Source organism: Centruroides vittatus, unplaced genomic scaffold (assembly GCF_030686945.1).
Source record: "Centruroides vittatus isolate TY-2023 unplaced genomic scaffold, ASM3068694v2 contig_351, whole genome shotgun sequence".
Classification (NCBI taxonomy): Eukaryota; Metazoa; Arthropoda; class Arachnida; order Scorpiones; family Buthidae; genus Centruroides; species Centruroides vittatus.
This window is the reverse complement of record NW_027122174.1, coordinates 210,530-228,501: the sequence shown is the minus strand read 5'-3', so window position 1 is coordinate 228,501 and position 17,972 is coordinate 210,530. Positions and strand designations below refer to the sequence as shown.

Genomic DNA, 17,972 nt, shown 5'->3' with positions numbered 1-17,972 from the left:
TAAACTATCTTCTTTACAAATCTTTTCAAAATAGACAGTTTGGCCGGGCCCTTTAAAAATCTGGGCCCTAGACATTTGTCTCATTTGTCTATGTGATGATCCGGCCCTGGTCTCCTGGCAGGCCCTTATGGACACTGATCACCAAGTACCTGCATGAACGCGCACGTCTTACGCAAGATGTGGATTTGATTTTAATTTTAAATTCATGTTTTATTTTGTTCTATGTTCTGTCACTTGTTTTTGTATCGCCTGAGGAAGAACTATTATCGTTCAAAAACATTTGCGATATATTCATGTCGTATCATCCAGACCAGTAACAGGTTCCAGGTACGTAATTAATTTCATCTCGGTGTTCTTTGAGTGTAGAAATTGTTCTATATTTAACAGAATTATGTAGCCAAATTTTATGCAAAGAAAATGAAAAGTCTTCAGATTTTTTATTTGTAGTCTAAAAGAATGACATATGAGCCATTTTCTTTGAAAGTGGTTTAAGTCCATTTTTGACAAAAAGTTAGTTATGATAACATTATATAAAACGTACTCAGCAAAATATTAAACAATAATCAAACACCTTTATCGTTGCCAAGAAAGTTTAATTTAAAACAAACGTTTTTGATGTATTCCATAGGCCATCATCGGGTTTAAAACTGACAATTGGAACATTTCGTTCCAGAAGATCAAATACAAATATTTAAATTTCAAAAATTGACAACGGATTAAAAAATAATAAATGAATAGTGTATAAAAAATTACATCTAATAAAAACAAAGAATAAAATAAAAATTAAAAATAAACTCAGAAATACTCCTAAATATAAGTATCAACTAATACTAATTTAGAACAATGAAATTAATGTGTAAATTATGAGTTCCTGGCAGACTTTTTAACGATATACTTCCAGGCTGATGGAAGGCCTTCCACGTCCCTCGCATTTATACACGCCCATTCTAGTTTGCTTTTATAAATCTCTATTTTCTCAGTGGTCTTTGCTAACGTTGGAGAGCTCACAGGTTTGATAATGTCCGCTTCATCCCACTTAACTACCGAGCTTTAGGTTTGAGCCATCTGGGATAGTACCATTGCATTGGAACTTTTTTTGATGTTATACTTGTGCTCCTTGGGTCTTACACTCAGATTCCTTGTTGTAACACTGATATAATCTTTCCTAATTCCCAGCTGTGCATTTTTGTATGGTATCCTGTACACACCTGCTTTTTCTTCCTTCCTAATGCTATCTTTGTCATTTCTTAAAATTTTATATAGGTTCGGGGCTCTTTTTATAATTAATGTCGACTCTTTGCAGTTTGCAATTTCTTTCATAATGCCTTTGGCATATCTGTTATAAGTGAATTTTGTGATTTTACTGGGATCTTGTATTGAGCCCCTTACTATCTTCTAACAATTCCTGTTATTGTACTTTTCTTGTACCCTAAGGTTTTGGCTACCTGTAGAATTCTGTTAATTTCCTTTGCTCTGTCCATAACGTTGTCACAATACAGAAAGGCCCTTTGGATTAGAGCCCAGAATGCTGCCATCTTATATTGATGTGGATCATTTGATTGCGAGGGGATATAAAGTGGACTGTGCATTGGTTTAACGTAAACACTGGTAGATAAATGCCCTTTTTGAATTTGATGTTGATGTCTAAAAAGTGTATTATTACGGAACTTTTCTGTTTTAATTTTAGTTTTAGGCCATCGTCGTTACGATTGATGCTTTCAATGAATTCATTTATCTTACAGTTATTATTCCATTATATAAAGATGTCGTCGACATATCTTTTAAAATATACTATATCATTATGGAAGTCATATAAAACTCTTTTCTCCAGTTTTCTAACAACCAACTCACAAAGTACTCCTGAGATCGGACTTCCCATTGGAATCCCCTTTTTTTTTCTATATGTTTGACCATCATAGCTGAAGATAGATTCGTAGTGTATCAGGTTAGCCAGTTCCACTACTTCGTTGTTGTAACGTATCAATTCTGGGATCTTGTTGAACAAGAATTCGAGTAGTGCTTCCTTGCATGATAGGATTTTTATGGACGGATACAAGCTCTCATAATCCAATACCATTCCTACTTCCTTTTCCATTAATGATATGCGCTGTATTTCTTTAACCACAGTCCCAGGATCTTGTGCCACTAGTGCATTGCTATCAAGCTGGGATGAAATAAACTTGTGTAATCTTTTTTATAAGACGAAAGTCGGTCCCTTGCATTTTTCCACTATTTGTCTAACTTGTTTACCTTCTTTATGTGTTTTAGCAAATGCAAACAATCTTGGAATAGCTGGCCTTGGGTTCCAGCACTTTTTACGAAAAGGTAATACAGTACGAAGCTTTGTTCCTTTTAGCTTTTTGACCCTTCTATCAATGGTCTCAATAATTTTAACATTTACCTTTTCACATTCTTTATTTTTGATGTAATCTTCTATCGCCTTTTTGTAAGTTTCTCTTTTCATGATCAGATATTTTCTTCAGTAATAATATAATCTACAGTTATTACTGGGCAGAAAGTTTTAAAACTGTAGGAATACTTCTGCATGTTATAGATGGCTGCTTATGAGGATTGTCATAAAACAAAATGTATTTTTATTTTTCACTAATTTTAATTGTTACTAATGGCTTTGAGTTAAACAGCAAGGTTGCTCTCTTCACCTTTACAGTTTCAGTCATAGCCATATTTAAAAACCATCGAGTTAATCTGCTACACTCTGTAGAATATTCAAAATACAGAGACATACAACAAATAGAGTATGACAGTTGGAAATTACAGCATTTAATTCAATTTAGTTTCATTGAATTAAACATTTTTCTACTTACTTTTATCATTTTTATAAATACTTGTGAATTTGGATTAATGTGTAAAAGTGTATTGAAAAAATTAAATAGTTTCTAGGTGTTTTTTGGACTACATGTTTTTTTTCTGGTTATTTGAAGAGATGCATCAGCTAAAAAGGCTGGGAAACACTAATTTATTAGATGAAAAGTATACCTGAGATTCTATATAGTAATTAAATGATGATTAAATATATTCACACCTTTGACGTGTCCAGCATAATGTTTAATTCTATAAAAATGTTTTTGATTCCTTTAAGAGATCTTCTTCAGTTAATGTTTGCAAAGAAATGAACAAAAAATTTGAATTTAAAAAGAACGAATATTTCAAAAACTGGTCGTGCATCTAACGGTAAAAACGTAAATTCGTTCTTAATAACGTAAAATTTAAACGTCCAAAATAATCCCAGCACACGTATATAAATTACCCAAGGTAAAAAACAATATTAGACAGGAATAAAGTAAAGTGACTTCTGCGGAGTTGTAAAATTACGTCCTATCCGTTTTATAGAAAGGCCGTGGATAAACTGTCGCAGTCTCTATGATTAATGCACTGTTTGTTGAGATGCGCTTTGTGTATTTCCATTTTTTCTATGTATTTCACCTCTTGTGCCGACCTTGTACGTTTAATAATCTCCGCCTTGTCCCAATGAACCGTAACATCCTGCTCCTTCGCAAATGCAGCTAGTATCGTATTATCCATGTTCCTCGATCCTTTTTTTCAAATTCCTCATGGTAGCCCCTACGTAAACTTGGTCGGAGTTGAATCTATTATCTTTCAATGGTATCGAGTAAACTCCTGTGAGGGTATCGTATCTATATCTTTCCTTATCATTTCTCAAAAGCCTGTAAACCGTAGGATTACGTCTATAAACTATGCGGATATTCCTTTTTCTGGCCACTTTCTTAGTAACTTGGTTAAAAACGGCATGTAACTAAGGACAATCCTTTCTTTATGTTTGTTCGTTCATTCTTAAGAAAGGATTGTCCTTAGTTACATACCGTTTTTAAACCAAGTTACTAAGAAAGTGGCCAGAAAAAGGAATATCCGCATAGTTTATAGACGTAATCCTACGGTTTACAGGCTTTTGAGAAATGATAAGAAAAGATATAGATACGATACCCTCACAGGAGTTTACTCGATACCATTGAAAGATAATAGATTCAACTCCGACCTAGTTTACGTAGGGACTACCATGAGGAATTTGAAAAAAAGGATCGAGGAACATGGATAATACGATACTAGCTGCATTCACCAAGAAGCAGGATGTTACAGTTCATTGGGACAAGGCGGAGATTATTAAACGTACAAGGTCGGCACAAGAGGTGAAATACATAGAAAAAATGGAAATACACAAAGCGCATCTCAACAAACAGTGCATTAATCATAGAGACTGCGACAGTTTATCCACGGCCTTTCTATAAAACGGATAGGACGTAATTTTACAACTCCGCAGAAGTCACTTTACTTTATTCCTGTCTAATATTGTTTTTTACCTTGGGTAATTTATATACGTGTGCTGGGATTATTTTGGATGTTTAAATTTTACGTTATTAAGAATGGATTTACGTTTTTACCGTTAGATGCACGACCAGTTTTTGAAATATTCGTTCCTTTTAAATTCAAATTTTTTGTTCGTTTCTTTGTAAACATTAACTGAAGATGATCTCTTAAAGGGATCGAAAACGTTTTTATAGAATTAAATGTTATGCTGGACACGTCAAAGGTGTGAATGTATTTAATTTTGTTACTCAGGTCCAGTAAGCATTTCTTATTATAAATTAAATGATGCTTGTCAGATTTTTATTTCAGTTTTTTTAATAGATAAACAGTTACATTTGACTACAGCACGCTTCAGAACAAAATAGAAGTTGAGCTGGGAATATTTCATTTGGTTAAATGTCAATAATCAATGTGCTCATAATGTTGACTAAATGGATAAAATTGATTTTTCCAGGATTTTTTTCCCTTATTTATTTCAGATTTATGAACAGGTTCTCAATTGATTGAAGTGTGCTATATTCAAAACAGTTATTAACTTTTTGAGGAGTTAAAATATTAATATTTTTTATTCTATTGTTAATCACATATTCTACAAAACTAAACAGTTTTCTTTCAAAATCTAGAATTCAAACATTTCACAGAATTATTAGAAAATACTACTTTCATTTCTTATTCTTTCATTTTATTATAGTTTTAAAATTTTAACCAATAGTGGTTTTATTGATACTATTTAAGTTTTATTGTTAAACTTGTTTGTGTCTTAGCTAATTTTATTTTTATTTTTCAGCTTAAACAATCAGTTCAAGATCAAATTGAGAAAGAAATCAACAGTCCGCAAGATGCTGCAAGTGATCGTAAGTGCAGCAGCAGTATTTCTCTTGCTTTCAATCAAATTTAACCCAAATAATATTTTTCTATTGCTTCCTTACTTCTTAGAAGAAAAATATATATTTTAGAGCTAGTATAAATCATCAATTGTCATTATACATTAAATCAAAAATACTAACTGTATAAATTACAGTATCTGAAAAATTAACTTCATCTGATAAAGAAATTTATGATGTGGTACTCCTCTAAGTGCAAATTTAATGAGTAATTTGTAAAATATGTAGCAACTAGAATAAGCAATGATAGCAATCAGCAATGATTTGTCAAAAACTGTTTATAAGAAACAAGTATAAATAGTTTTTGTAGTATTACAGAGGAAGACATTCATAAATATTACTAAATAAATAAGCAATTACCTATAACCAGCATTAATTCTCTTCTAAACAAACGTTTTCTTCCGTCTGTAACGGTCATCATCAGGTTTCTATGCTTTGAAATGTTTGTAAAAGAATGCATCTTCCAAAAATTTTAAAAATCGCACGTCTTGAAGATGCACACATGCTCAATGTAGCTCTTTAAAAGATGAGTCTTCAAACTGGGTTCCTATTTTAAAAATTTGACGATTATATAAATTTTAAAGATAAACTTGATGACGATCTATTTTATGTCAAAATACACCCTCCAAGCAGCCACCAGCAAGTCCATTTCTTTAAAATTGATGGCTGTTCCCCTCTTGAATGCTTTAAATATCTCCAGCTGTTCGAGATATTTTAGGCTGGCCTGGTCCTCGCACCTTTATAGTGATCGTGCATTATCAAAGTTTACCCCGACGTCGTTATCAATGGTGTAAGAAGCCAATGCTGTAGTGGAAAGACCTTTTTGAATGGAGTATTTATGTTCCTTGATCCTTGTTTTAAGACAACGTGCAGTAGCACCAATATATTCGCCGGGATGGTTCACCCTATGATTGTAAATAGGGATAGAATATACACCTAGAATATTATTTTGATACAATCGGTCCTTATTGTTTCTTAAGCAAGAGTAAACCGCTGGAGATCTCCTGTAAGCGATCTTATTACTCGTAAAGTGGGCTATTTGTTTGTAGGTGTTGGTAAGGATGTTGTAAGTAATAGGTAAAAAGGACTCGTCTCCCGGAAGCGCTGTTTCCACTGGTTGTTCCTGATGTGCAACCAGATCATTAATTAGGTGTGCAGGGTAACCATGCTGCCTAGCTACACTTGAAATATACTCCAGTTTCATTCTACTATCTTCTGCCATCAAACAATGGGTGTAAGCCCTTCTTACCAGAGTCTTAAAAGCGGAGATCTTCTAACCAAAAGGATTATGAGATTTTGCATGGATGAAAGTGGAGTGCATCTTACTCAAAGTAACTAAGGCAACAGTCTCGGTGCCAATTTCCCCACGCTTATTCACTTTCGCCAAACTCCATAAAACTTGTAAACAATTATGCCTAGTCGTCGACGAATCGAGATCTCCATCTATTCTTATGGAGTACATGCTCAATTCTTTTATAAGCAGCAACATGGAAGAATATCAGTATACTGTGTCCAATCCGGTGGAGTTGATTCACAGATTAAATGTCCTTGGCAACTTGGAGGGCATCTACTTTACAGTATGTGATTTTGAGTCCATGTTCCCTTCCATTTGTATTGAACTATGTTTTTGTGAATTACAGGCCTTCCTTATTCATAACATCAACGACTATTCCAGACATATTTCCAACATTTTAGAGTTATCATCTGTGAATGTTTGTCCAATGGAGATTATTATTTTATAACAGAAAAAATAAATGGTGGTCTCTTTTGGGCAGACTTTGTCTTCAATGTTATAAAATTTTAGAGTCAAACAAAAACATGCTCAGCAAATAATTAATTCATCACACTACACCTTTTGTGTTGCCGAGATAGTTTTATTGAAAAACTAATGTTTTCGGCCTATTCTATAGGCCATCCTCAGGCTTAACGAGATAAGCAAAACATTGGCTTTCCATTAAATAGAATACATAGGTTCAAAAATTCAAAACATCGACAACGGAAAAAGTAAGAAAATAACTAAAAATAATATATACAAATATAAGTATATAATAAAGTCAGACATAGTAATAGAAATAAAAGTAAAAATAAATCTACTAGTAATAATTTATATAAACATAGTAGTAAATTATTAAAGAATAATTGATGAAACATGTAACTATAAGCTAAGGCAAGACTACGTATCTTCAAGACGTGCGATTTTTAAAATTTTTGGAAGATGCATTCTTTTACAAACATTTCAAAGCATAGAAACCTGATGACGACCGTTAAAGACGGAAGGAAACGTTTGTTTAAAAGAGAATTAATGCCGGTTATAGGTAATTGCTTATTTATTTATTGAATTCTATACCAGTAATATCATGATGATTACATAAATATCACTATAATTTGATAAATGCATATCAATTTTACAACAGTGTAATTGTTCTATTCTTAGTTTTTGAATAAATATGTTGACAAAATAGCTTGCCTCTTAGTTTCTAATGATAAATATTTTGGAAACTTTTTGTTTTAATATTGGTTTCATTCCAAAATTTATTGATGTGTAAAAACTATAATTATTTTATAAACAGTTTAATCCATTTTTTAAAATACATTTTGCAGACATTTGTGAATGAATTTCAGCAAAAAGTTGCATAACTTTCCTAGCTATTATGAGATCATCTCATTTAAAAAATATCTTTTATAATTTAAATTAAAATATAACTTAATAAAATTGTGTGTGGTGCCACCTGTTATGAGATTTTCTTATAAAAACTTTTTATACTTTTAATTATTATGAAATCTCAAAAAGCTTAATTTTGAGGGTAGTAATAAGTTTTATAAAAAAGTATAAATGTTAATAATGAGTGTAATCATCAAGTCTGACCCTATTGGAGATACACACCCTTTATCTCCCTTCCCTCTCGACCTTTAACCACCAAAATTTAATAGCATCGGTGTCCCTCATATACAAGCCACCGTGCTGAATTTTGATACTTAATATTTACCCTATCCTGAGATATTAAGCAAAATAGATGCTAATGCATGCACATGCACATATACATATGGATCCACGGAACTTTTTTTTTTTACTCTTTTGGATTCAGGAGGTCTCAAATTGTGGAGAATTGCAAAAAACCCTGAGGGTCAAATTTGACACGATTTCCATACTTTTTCTTGTTGTGTGTACATAACAGCTAGGAAAGTAACAAGTGGACTTATTCTAGTTTTTATTTAATTTTAAAAAACTTTCAAATAATATTTTATTAATTTATTATTATATTTGTTAAACTTCAGACTGATGCATACAGAGACAAAATTAACAGAACAATTAGTATCAGCAGTGATTCCATTAGTTTTCAGTTTGATAGTTGACATATATTGTTAGACAAGCATGTTGTGACAAAAATGCATGCTGACCAGTGTCCACCCATGTACCCATTTTCAAAATGATGACAAAAATTCAAAATTATCTTTAATGAATTTCAGTCTCAAAAAGTTTTCATAATTTTGTTGAAAAAATTGAACACTGTTGTTGGGTACATAGTGAAGTCCTTGTATATTGATGTGTGAGCAGACATAACATATGGCACACAGTAATGAATGTATCATGAAGGAAAATGAGAGCCAAACAATTGCTGGATTATATCAGGCTATATAATTTGGCATTTATTTGTCTTTAATAATATATAACTATCAGGTTTTAGTTGTTAGAAAAATGTGATAGAAAAATGTGAAATACACATGCTATAAATAAACACACAAATGAACACATGATAAATACATATTTTACTGTCTTTGCTTGATGTTCATGTTAGCATTTCATACTTTCTATTCAGGCTATTCATGTATACAGGATGGCCTTTCATGGTAAATCAAACATGCTCTACAACTTTGTAATTGACTTTTTTCTGTATTGCATGCTGTTTGAGATAGGAGTGTTAACTTCTGAATTTTACCCATAGCCACTTTACTATAACTGTACATCACATTTGTAACTGTAGCCATCTGTGTTTATCAGACTTAGATGTATAAGGACTGTACTGTGATTCTTGTATATACTATACACAGTTGGAAAAGATGCATTAAATAATACTCTTGGACTCTTACTTCAGAAGTTATCTTAACAAAAAAACTTCCAGTTTCTTGTAATCTAAAAAAGAGCAAAATTTGAACACACTAATTAACATTTTAATTCTTTATCAGCCCTTTGCTGTCCATTGTTAAATCTATTTATCAAATAATTTTTTTATAATAGAAAGATTATGACAGAAACCATAATACTGTATTTTCTTGATTCCATTATATTATACCATTATATATATATGTACTGTACTTGATTCCATTATATATATATATCATATTAAAATCAAAACAATATGCAGCATAACTATTAACACATTTACTAAATATTGTGTAATATCAATATTTTTAAAATAATTTAAATGAAAACAGACTGTAAAGTATTATATTTTCTTGATTCTCAAATGCTTCTTCTTTCGACAAGGAAAATAAGTAAAAAAATATATATATATATTTTACTTATATATATAAGTAAAATATATATATATATTTTTTTACTTATTTTCCTTGTCGAAAGAAGAAGCATTTGAGAATCAAGAAAATATAATACTTTACAGTCTGTTTTCATTTAAATTATTTTAAAAATATTGATATTACACAATATTTAGTAAATGTGTTAATAGTTATGCTGCATATTGTTTTGATTTTAATATTAGAAATTCATATATTATCTCATAATCTATATATAATGCATTCATAAATTTGTGTTTTTTCTTACTATTGTTTTCTTTTAATAAGATTTTTCATGACTTGCACTAGCTATTAACAGTAATTCAGATCACAAATCCATTTTTATAACTAACCATTTATAGCAATGTTATTTAAAATTCTGTATTTGTGTTGATTTCTTTATATGTAAAGTATACTGCAGTTGTCACTTACGCAATCCTGTTTTAACCATTAACTTAAGAAAATTAAAAGAAACACACTGCGAAACAGCTACTTGTGTGTTTTGCTCTTTCTACATTATTGTAGTTATTTTTAATTTATTTTCTGATACAGTAAATATAAATTTTATCTTAATTAAAATTAGGAGAAATTAATTAAGCAACACATCAATGACTATTTATATTTTACAGGAGACATTTGTTCAATTTTAACATTCTGTGGGATGATCTATCTTAGCTTGTGTCAATCTGTATTTATATACATATTCAAGAAATGCAGTTATGATTTATAAAGAATTTCTTTTAATACTTTTTATACAAAACTTTCAAAAACATAATTTGGTTAATGTTACTTACGGTTCCAAAATGGCAGCTCGTCTTCGATTCCAGCAAACAGAAGAAAGGAAACAGTGGGTTCGCACGTTCTAACCTAACCTAACCTATTCTAAAAATTTGGTTGGTAATAATTATGGTAATTTATTAGAATAGGTTAGGTTAGGTTAGAACGTGCGTCCCCACTGTTTCCTTTCTTCTGTTTGCTGGAATCGGAGACGAGCCGCCATTTTGGAACCATAGGTAACATTAACCCATAATTTTGATGAAATTATATGTTAATAATTTTAAATATTAATTGCTTACATTTTGAAGTTAAATCGGTTATTACATTTTAACAGCACATATCACTTGACAGTTTTTTTAGGCAGTTGTCTAAATTATTCTGATTTATAATTAGTCTTTTAAAAAATCAAAAGAAATTAAGTTTAAAAAATATATATTTTTTTGTGTATAACATAACATCCAAATAATTATATTTTATTTGGCAATGTCTTGTTTTATGTAGTATGGCATAATTTGTATGTCTTTAGGTACTGCATGAAACAAAATTCTGCATAAATTTATGTAACAAGTAAAGGAGTTTCAGATAATTATGCAACCATTTACAATTAACAGAAAAACATCAAAATATAGTTAAACTGTTTTACTTGCATTTTTGTTATAATGAATAATATTTTAGTCCAATAACAGTGCTAAATTTTTATTATAGTATATCGATGATGCTATTTTCAAAAAAACATGCAAACCAGAACCTTACTGACTTAGGAGTCAGATTTAATTGAATCAGAAGTGAGTTAACTTAACTGTTTATAATTTGTGAAAACACAAATTTACATAAATCAATCTGCATAAAATAATATTTGTATCTATGTACAGAGATATGTAGGTTCATATCTCAATATAAATTTACCTGTGAGGGAGCAGAAAGAATTTTAATCAGTAGACCTGAGCATTGTCATATTGTTGGGACTGAATTTACAAATGTTTTATATTTTTCTCTGTATATATAAAATTTAAATTGTATATTTCTAAATTGATAAAGTTTGATTTAAGTCATTAAAATTGATATTTAATTTTTTAAATTAATGTTCAAACAAATAATTTTGCAACATCTTTGTTTATGATCTTATAATTTAGATGAAAATCTTGTTTTTTTATATTTTCATGGAAAAGTTAACATAAATGTAAACTGTCTTGTCATTTAATAAATTAATTGACTCAATTTTACAAATATGTAAATCTTTTAGTTAAATAATAAAAAATCCTCTAAAATTAACATGCGTTTTCTCAAAGAATTGTTTCTATTTTTTTTAAATAAAATAATAGTAATGTCTCCTCTAAGTAAAAAAAAGATGTTGATTCTCTTAGAGCAGGCATGTCAAACTCATATGATATTACGGGCCACGTGATCTATTTTGTATTTAGTCGGGGGCTGCATGTTTTCGATGTTCAAAATATTAATAAAATATGATTTTTAGAATGATTATATTATGTATCATGTATTTATTAGACTCAATGTATTGTATATTATACATACATAGACATTTTACATTTCATGTTATTTAATAATCTTAAACTATAAATATTTTATATTTTTTATAAAAAACAAAAATAAAATTTATAATAAGAAATAAACAAAATCACAGTTTAATATTATTTCTTAGAAGATATTTGACAACGTTTTTCATAAAGCAAGTCATCAAAATTTGATTGAATATATTGAGCTGATGCAATTTTTAAAATTGATGATAAATATTGATCGGTTAATCTTGACCTTTCTGAATTTTTGTTATTTTTCATTAAAGGAAATAGTTGCTTGCATAAATAGGTGCTTCCGAACATACATAGCCAGTATACACGTAACAAACAATAACATTTTAGGAAACCAATCTACAGATAAATATGTATTAAAATCTGGAATTCCAACTTCCGTACATTTTTACTTTAGCAAATTATCACATTGGATTTCAATTAATTCCATTTGTAAGTTTTCATCAACAATTTCTAGAACAGTTAGAACAAAGAAAGATTCCTAAGCCTAACATAATATAATAAAATATGTACAAATATACAAATATCAGTATGGCTGACGGCCACACAAACGTGTTGTGTGTCGGATTAGATCGCTCCGCATTCTATCGTGTTTCTAATCGTCTTGTGTTTTTATCTCCGTTCGGCTTCGGCCGCCGCTTTTCGTTTGACGCCTCGCGCCGGTGCGCAGCATCCCGAGCGATTGCGCAACCACACGCGACACCTACGTTGACCAAAAAGTTTAAACTTTCCAACTTCGAGCGTCAAAGCTCGATATTTAAAAATTTTTTAAAAGTCTTGGCGGGCTGCAACCTATGTATTGGCGGGCCACGTGTTTGACATGCCTGTCTTAGAGGATCCTTTAATATTTTTACAGAGAAATAATAAATCTTTGGACCATGTCATATTGAAAATTTTTACATAAAAGTTAAATTTTGTTTCTAATTTTATACTATAACAAAGTGTTTAACTTGAATGAAAAGTTATAAATGAAGTATAAAGTAACAGCTCTTGTAATTGTTTTTGAAAATAGCTTAGTTTAATGGGGTTAAAAGATATAAAAAGGATAATATACTATCTTTTTGTTACAAATTTTATTGTAGCAGAATGTTTTTTGATGGTTGTATGATAGACCAATCTGCAATTGGCTTGTGTAGTTCTTAGTTTCATGTTGTGACATGCTGATATCTTTGTTTTTGTATATTTGCTTACAGTTTACTAAAAGTTCATAATAATAATAGTGTGTGTTAAACTGTACAGTATGTTACGTAATGTAAATAATTAAGCAATTAATAAAGGGATCATTGGAAACTTACGACAGATGTCATGTCATAATTTGTTTTAATTGAACAGATCTACTTTATGTTAATCTTTTGGTAATGTTTTATTAAAAATACATGTTTATTTCTTATATGCCTCAAATATAAAGTGATTCAAACTGTTTTGCTTGAGAGTGTAAACTTTTCTGGTATTTCTGGATATACTTGTTGAATCCAAAAGTATTAGTTTTATACAGGGCTGTGGAGTCGGAGTCATCAAAAATCTCCCCAACTCCGACTCCTTTTTACTTTCTCAACTTGTTATGTATATAAAAAACTAAAAAGTATATGGATCGTGTCACATTTGACTCTCCAAGTTTTTTGTAAATCTATACGTTTGGAGATCCTATAAACCCAAAAAATGTCAAATAAAAGGAAAAATTTGCATGTCCACGCATGTATGTTGGCGTCTAATTTGTTTAATTTCTTTATTCTGTTCTGAACTATTAAACAATATCTCAGAATGAGTAAAGTTTAAGAAACAAAATTTGGCACAGTAGCGTGTGTATAAAGGGCATTAATGCTATTAAATTTTGGTTCTTTATTAAAGGTCGACAGGGTAGAGACATAGAATGGGTCACGTGTCTCATATCCAGTGTGGTCGGACTTAATGCATATTTTACTCATTATTAGCATTCGCAATCTTATAATATAATCGAGATGGGTTAATAATAATAATACTGTAATAATAATAATAATTATAAGCTCAGAGTTCAAATGGTTAAGAGTTGAAATTTGGTACACAGTTAGAATACATCATAAGAATGTACACTAAGAAGGGATTTTTCAAAATTCCTCTTGCGCAGGGAAGAGGGAGAGGGTTAAGAATTACCCCGAAGAACTCCATTTCTACCGTACTATTTTAGATGCGGTATTTTGCATTTTTATGAAAAATCGAACATACTTTTAGACCCATCTAAAAATTCTCTAATTAGTCTTGGAAGAGAGAGGATGTAATTCTTGCACTCGGTGAAAACAGTTAAAATCGGCTATAATCTAAATATCTTAGTCTTAATTATCATAACTTTTTGCGTGAGCAACAGCTGGCTCATCTGCTAGTTTTTATTTTTTTATAAAACTCATCTCTACCCTCAAAATTACACTTGAGTTCTAATATGAATACAGACAGAAAAGGAAATCTTACAAAATTTGATGATGATATTTATTATGCACTGGAAAAAATAAATCACATTGACCACTTTTCAAGTTTAGATGTTAAAACGGCAATACTGCACTATCCAGACATTATCCAAAATACAACATTGATTGTCACGGTATTGTCGCCAACTGAGTTTCGGTAGAGCGTTTATTTTCCGCTCTTAAAATTATTAAATATGATTTAAGAGCTTCATTGAATGCTGACTTAATAGAAGTGATTTTTTGTGTAAGGAGTAATTCAGTTTATAACAGAGATGAAAAATAATAAATTAATCAACGTGGCAAAATAAGCAACCTCTTTTTTACTAGTCTAAAGGTTATATTTCTCATTCTTGACTTAGACTTAGTTTAATGTATCTGTATACTTATATATTACCCAATATACTCGTATATTATGTACTATACAACATTTTTATTAAACTAATTTGTTTGTATAAGAATGTATTTACTATTTTTATTCATACATGCTTACCAAATACTAATGCCATCATCAAACGAGTCAATAAATGTGAACTTATATATTCGGTAGATGTGTCAAATTTTAATGTTTAATTAATTTTTTAAAATTGTTTTATTTTGTATTTTTTAAAAAAATAATCAGAATTGTCATCATTATTACTTTCTCGGCTGTTGTACAGTGTAGATCTGTAACAAAGGAAAAGAATGACGATCGGTCAAAAAATGTCTTTCTCGGATTTTTACTCTTTTGGACTCGGGAAGCTTCGAAACGTAGAGAAGTGCAAACGGATGTTAGAATGTGTACTAACCGATTTAGTTCAACCATTTTCAAGCTTAATAACTCCTGTGTTAAACCATCCGACTCCGATTCAAAATCGTGCCTCCCATACAGTTTAACATTCGTACATACAGAAAAAAAACCCAAACTTTTGCATATCTCGACATTTCGAGGTGCCCCGAGATCAAAAATGCAAAAATTTGGGGTGGGATAATTTTTTGACCGATCGCTACACTTTTCCTCTGTTATATATAACAACAGAAAAGTACAAATTATCGTATTGGCTCATTACTTAGAGGAATATTTTTTAGCTTTGGAATAAAAAAAGTTTGTACGTTCTATTTTTATTAGAACTATACTTATTGATGCTAATATTCTGAGGTCACGTGATGACGTCAGAATTTTTGGGCCTACTTTGTTAACAAGTCCACCCCTGGTTGGAGTCGGAGTCGAAATGTAAGAAAAAGTCGGAGCCGGAGTCGTGTAAAAATCTTCCAACTCCACAGCCCTGGTTTTATAACAAGTTTTATCTACAAGAAAACTAGATTGAATTAGATTTGTTTTCTAATACTAATAGGAGAATGTTATATTGAAGTTTAGCATAGTATCAATGTGAGAAAAAAATCTTGAGAGAAAGACACTTGAGAGTAAATTGAGCTATAGACAAAGTTCTAAAAGCATTCTCAGTGAGTAGCTGACTTTCAAGTGAATACATCTGAATCTTCCTCTCAGACAGCTGTTTTAACAGTTCAAATCTGACTCATATAACTATCAGTGCTCTCAGTTAGAGATGACTGTTCTTATGGAGCAAAAAGTGTCTAATGATGGGAAGATAAAGGATTAAATTGGTAAATAAAAAACTGACACACAAACTGGAACTGTATACTAAACTAACAACTTAACACCTAAATGCAAATTCCAGCATATAATGAACGAAAAAAACTTTAATGTTCAAATGTTTTCAGCCATCTTTCAGAGTCCCTCGTCAGGAAAGAATGCACAAAACAGAAAAAAAACCAGAAAAAACGGTTTTATCCTTTGAAAAGTTTTAGTTTAACATCAACTTGGAATAAGCTGCTTCAGTTTTAATGCTCCTGTAAATCATTATATTGTATTTTTGAGAAGGACTAATAGTCACATGATTGATTTATGCAACACACGAGCAATTAGCTAAGGGGAATGCTTTCCAGGAGACCTTCTATGGGAAACTACCCTCTATTTAGATATTAGACATGCAAAGAAAACCCAGGAAACTCACCCACTAGTGCCTTGGTGAGGAGGAAATCTATAACCAGTTGGTCTGGTGTTCAGTGATTTTATCTACATTGCTACTGGTGGGGAACGATCACATGAAGGTTAGATGACTAAGACAGATAAGCCATCACCATACTTGTCCAAGTATCCAAAATCAAATGCAGACAGGTCAACAAACCCAAGGAATTTTTTTGGAAAGTGGTCCATTCTGGATATGTTCAACTCTGGCCCTTACACCCAGCTGCTCCATTGTAGACCTAGCTGAACCCATTATATGCTTGAAAAAAGACCCTGTTAGTGTCTATAGAACAGACAAAAAAATTTTTTTCTGTACAACTTACACTCACTGGCTGATGTATGTTTGAAAATACATTAAAACATGGATCAGATTTACAACAAAGGCCACCAATTTTTTCTCCAGTGAAAAACTTAGCCAAATTTATAGCTAACTTCCAGCATAATCCTTTTGGCACCAAATGGACACTGAAGTAACTAATTTGTACAAAGTAGCCAAATATAGTAGCCTTAGACTTTAGAAAGAAATAATGCCTGAGACTATTGGTAGTCAGTAATGTGGAAAATCTCCCCCAAATTCCATAAAAATGATGTTGTCATAACTTTCCTCATCAGCCTTTAACTTGACTAGACAAAAAGATGTAATTAACTGATAAATTACTGTTTTAGAGTGATATATGGCTTTTATGTAATGTGTAATTATAATTACAGTTGAATCCTGATTATCTGAGTTAATGTGGACTCCTGCTATCTTGGATAAAAGAAACGACCACAGCCATTTTGGATTAAAAATTACAAATATTAAAGTATATACTGTATATCACTTTTAACTTTTTTTATATCAGTGAATTTCATCACATATAAGAATAACAATCATTTCATCATTTATATATACAGCTAATATGTACAACAGTTTTAATGGAAAAAAATGTGTATTTTATTAGTTACATTTCAATGTGAGTGGTTTATCTTGCATTTGAAGTTAAATGATTAAAGATAACAGAAACAGATCATTTTGTAATATGTGTTATCATTTTCTTATACTGTAACTCATACAAGAAAGTTTAAATGTAATGTATTTACACAAGAGTGCCTCAGATAGTACAGAACCTTCATTAATTGGGGCTCAGATAATCAGGATTCTGCTGTACTTTTTCGGGTTTCAGGAAAATCCTCAAACTTTCTTTTATAGATTAAAAGTAGACTTTTTGTTTATTTCACAAGACAATCAGTTTTACTAGATAACAATGAGAAAGATTTCTCTCAAAAATGTCATTATATCTCTTGATTTAATATAAGATTTGCATTTGATCACATCTTATCTATTATCATTCTCTCAAAGTAGACATATTCTCAGAGGACTTTTAAGAATTAAGAGCTTTCTGATGAATTTGATCTCTTAATGATAGCTCCACTATGGGATCAAAATTTGAATGCCATCATTGGC

General features: G+C 30.7%; 1 protein-coding gene across 1 annotated transcript in view; it reads left to right on the top strand.

Annotated features, from left to right (window-relative positions):
• Nop17l (Nop17 like) overlaps positions 1–17,972 on the top strand; it is an 83,680-nt gene that overhangs the window by 41,927 nt on the left and 23,781 nt on the right. Inside the window, exon 4 of the mRNA XM_067269535.1 lies at positions 5,132–5,198. Coding sequence (XP_067125636.1) covers positions 5,132–5,198 — 67 coding nt within the window. The remainder of the gene's footprint in view (positions 1–5,131; positions 5,199–17,972) is intronic.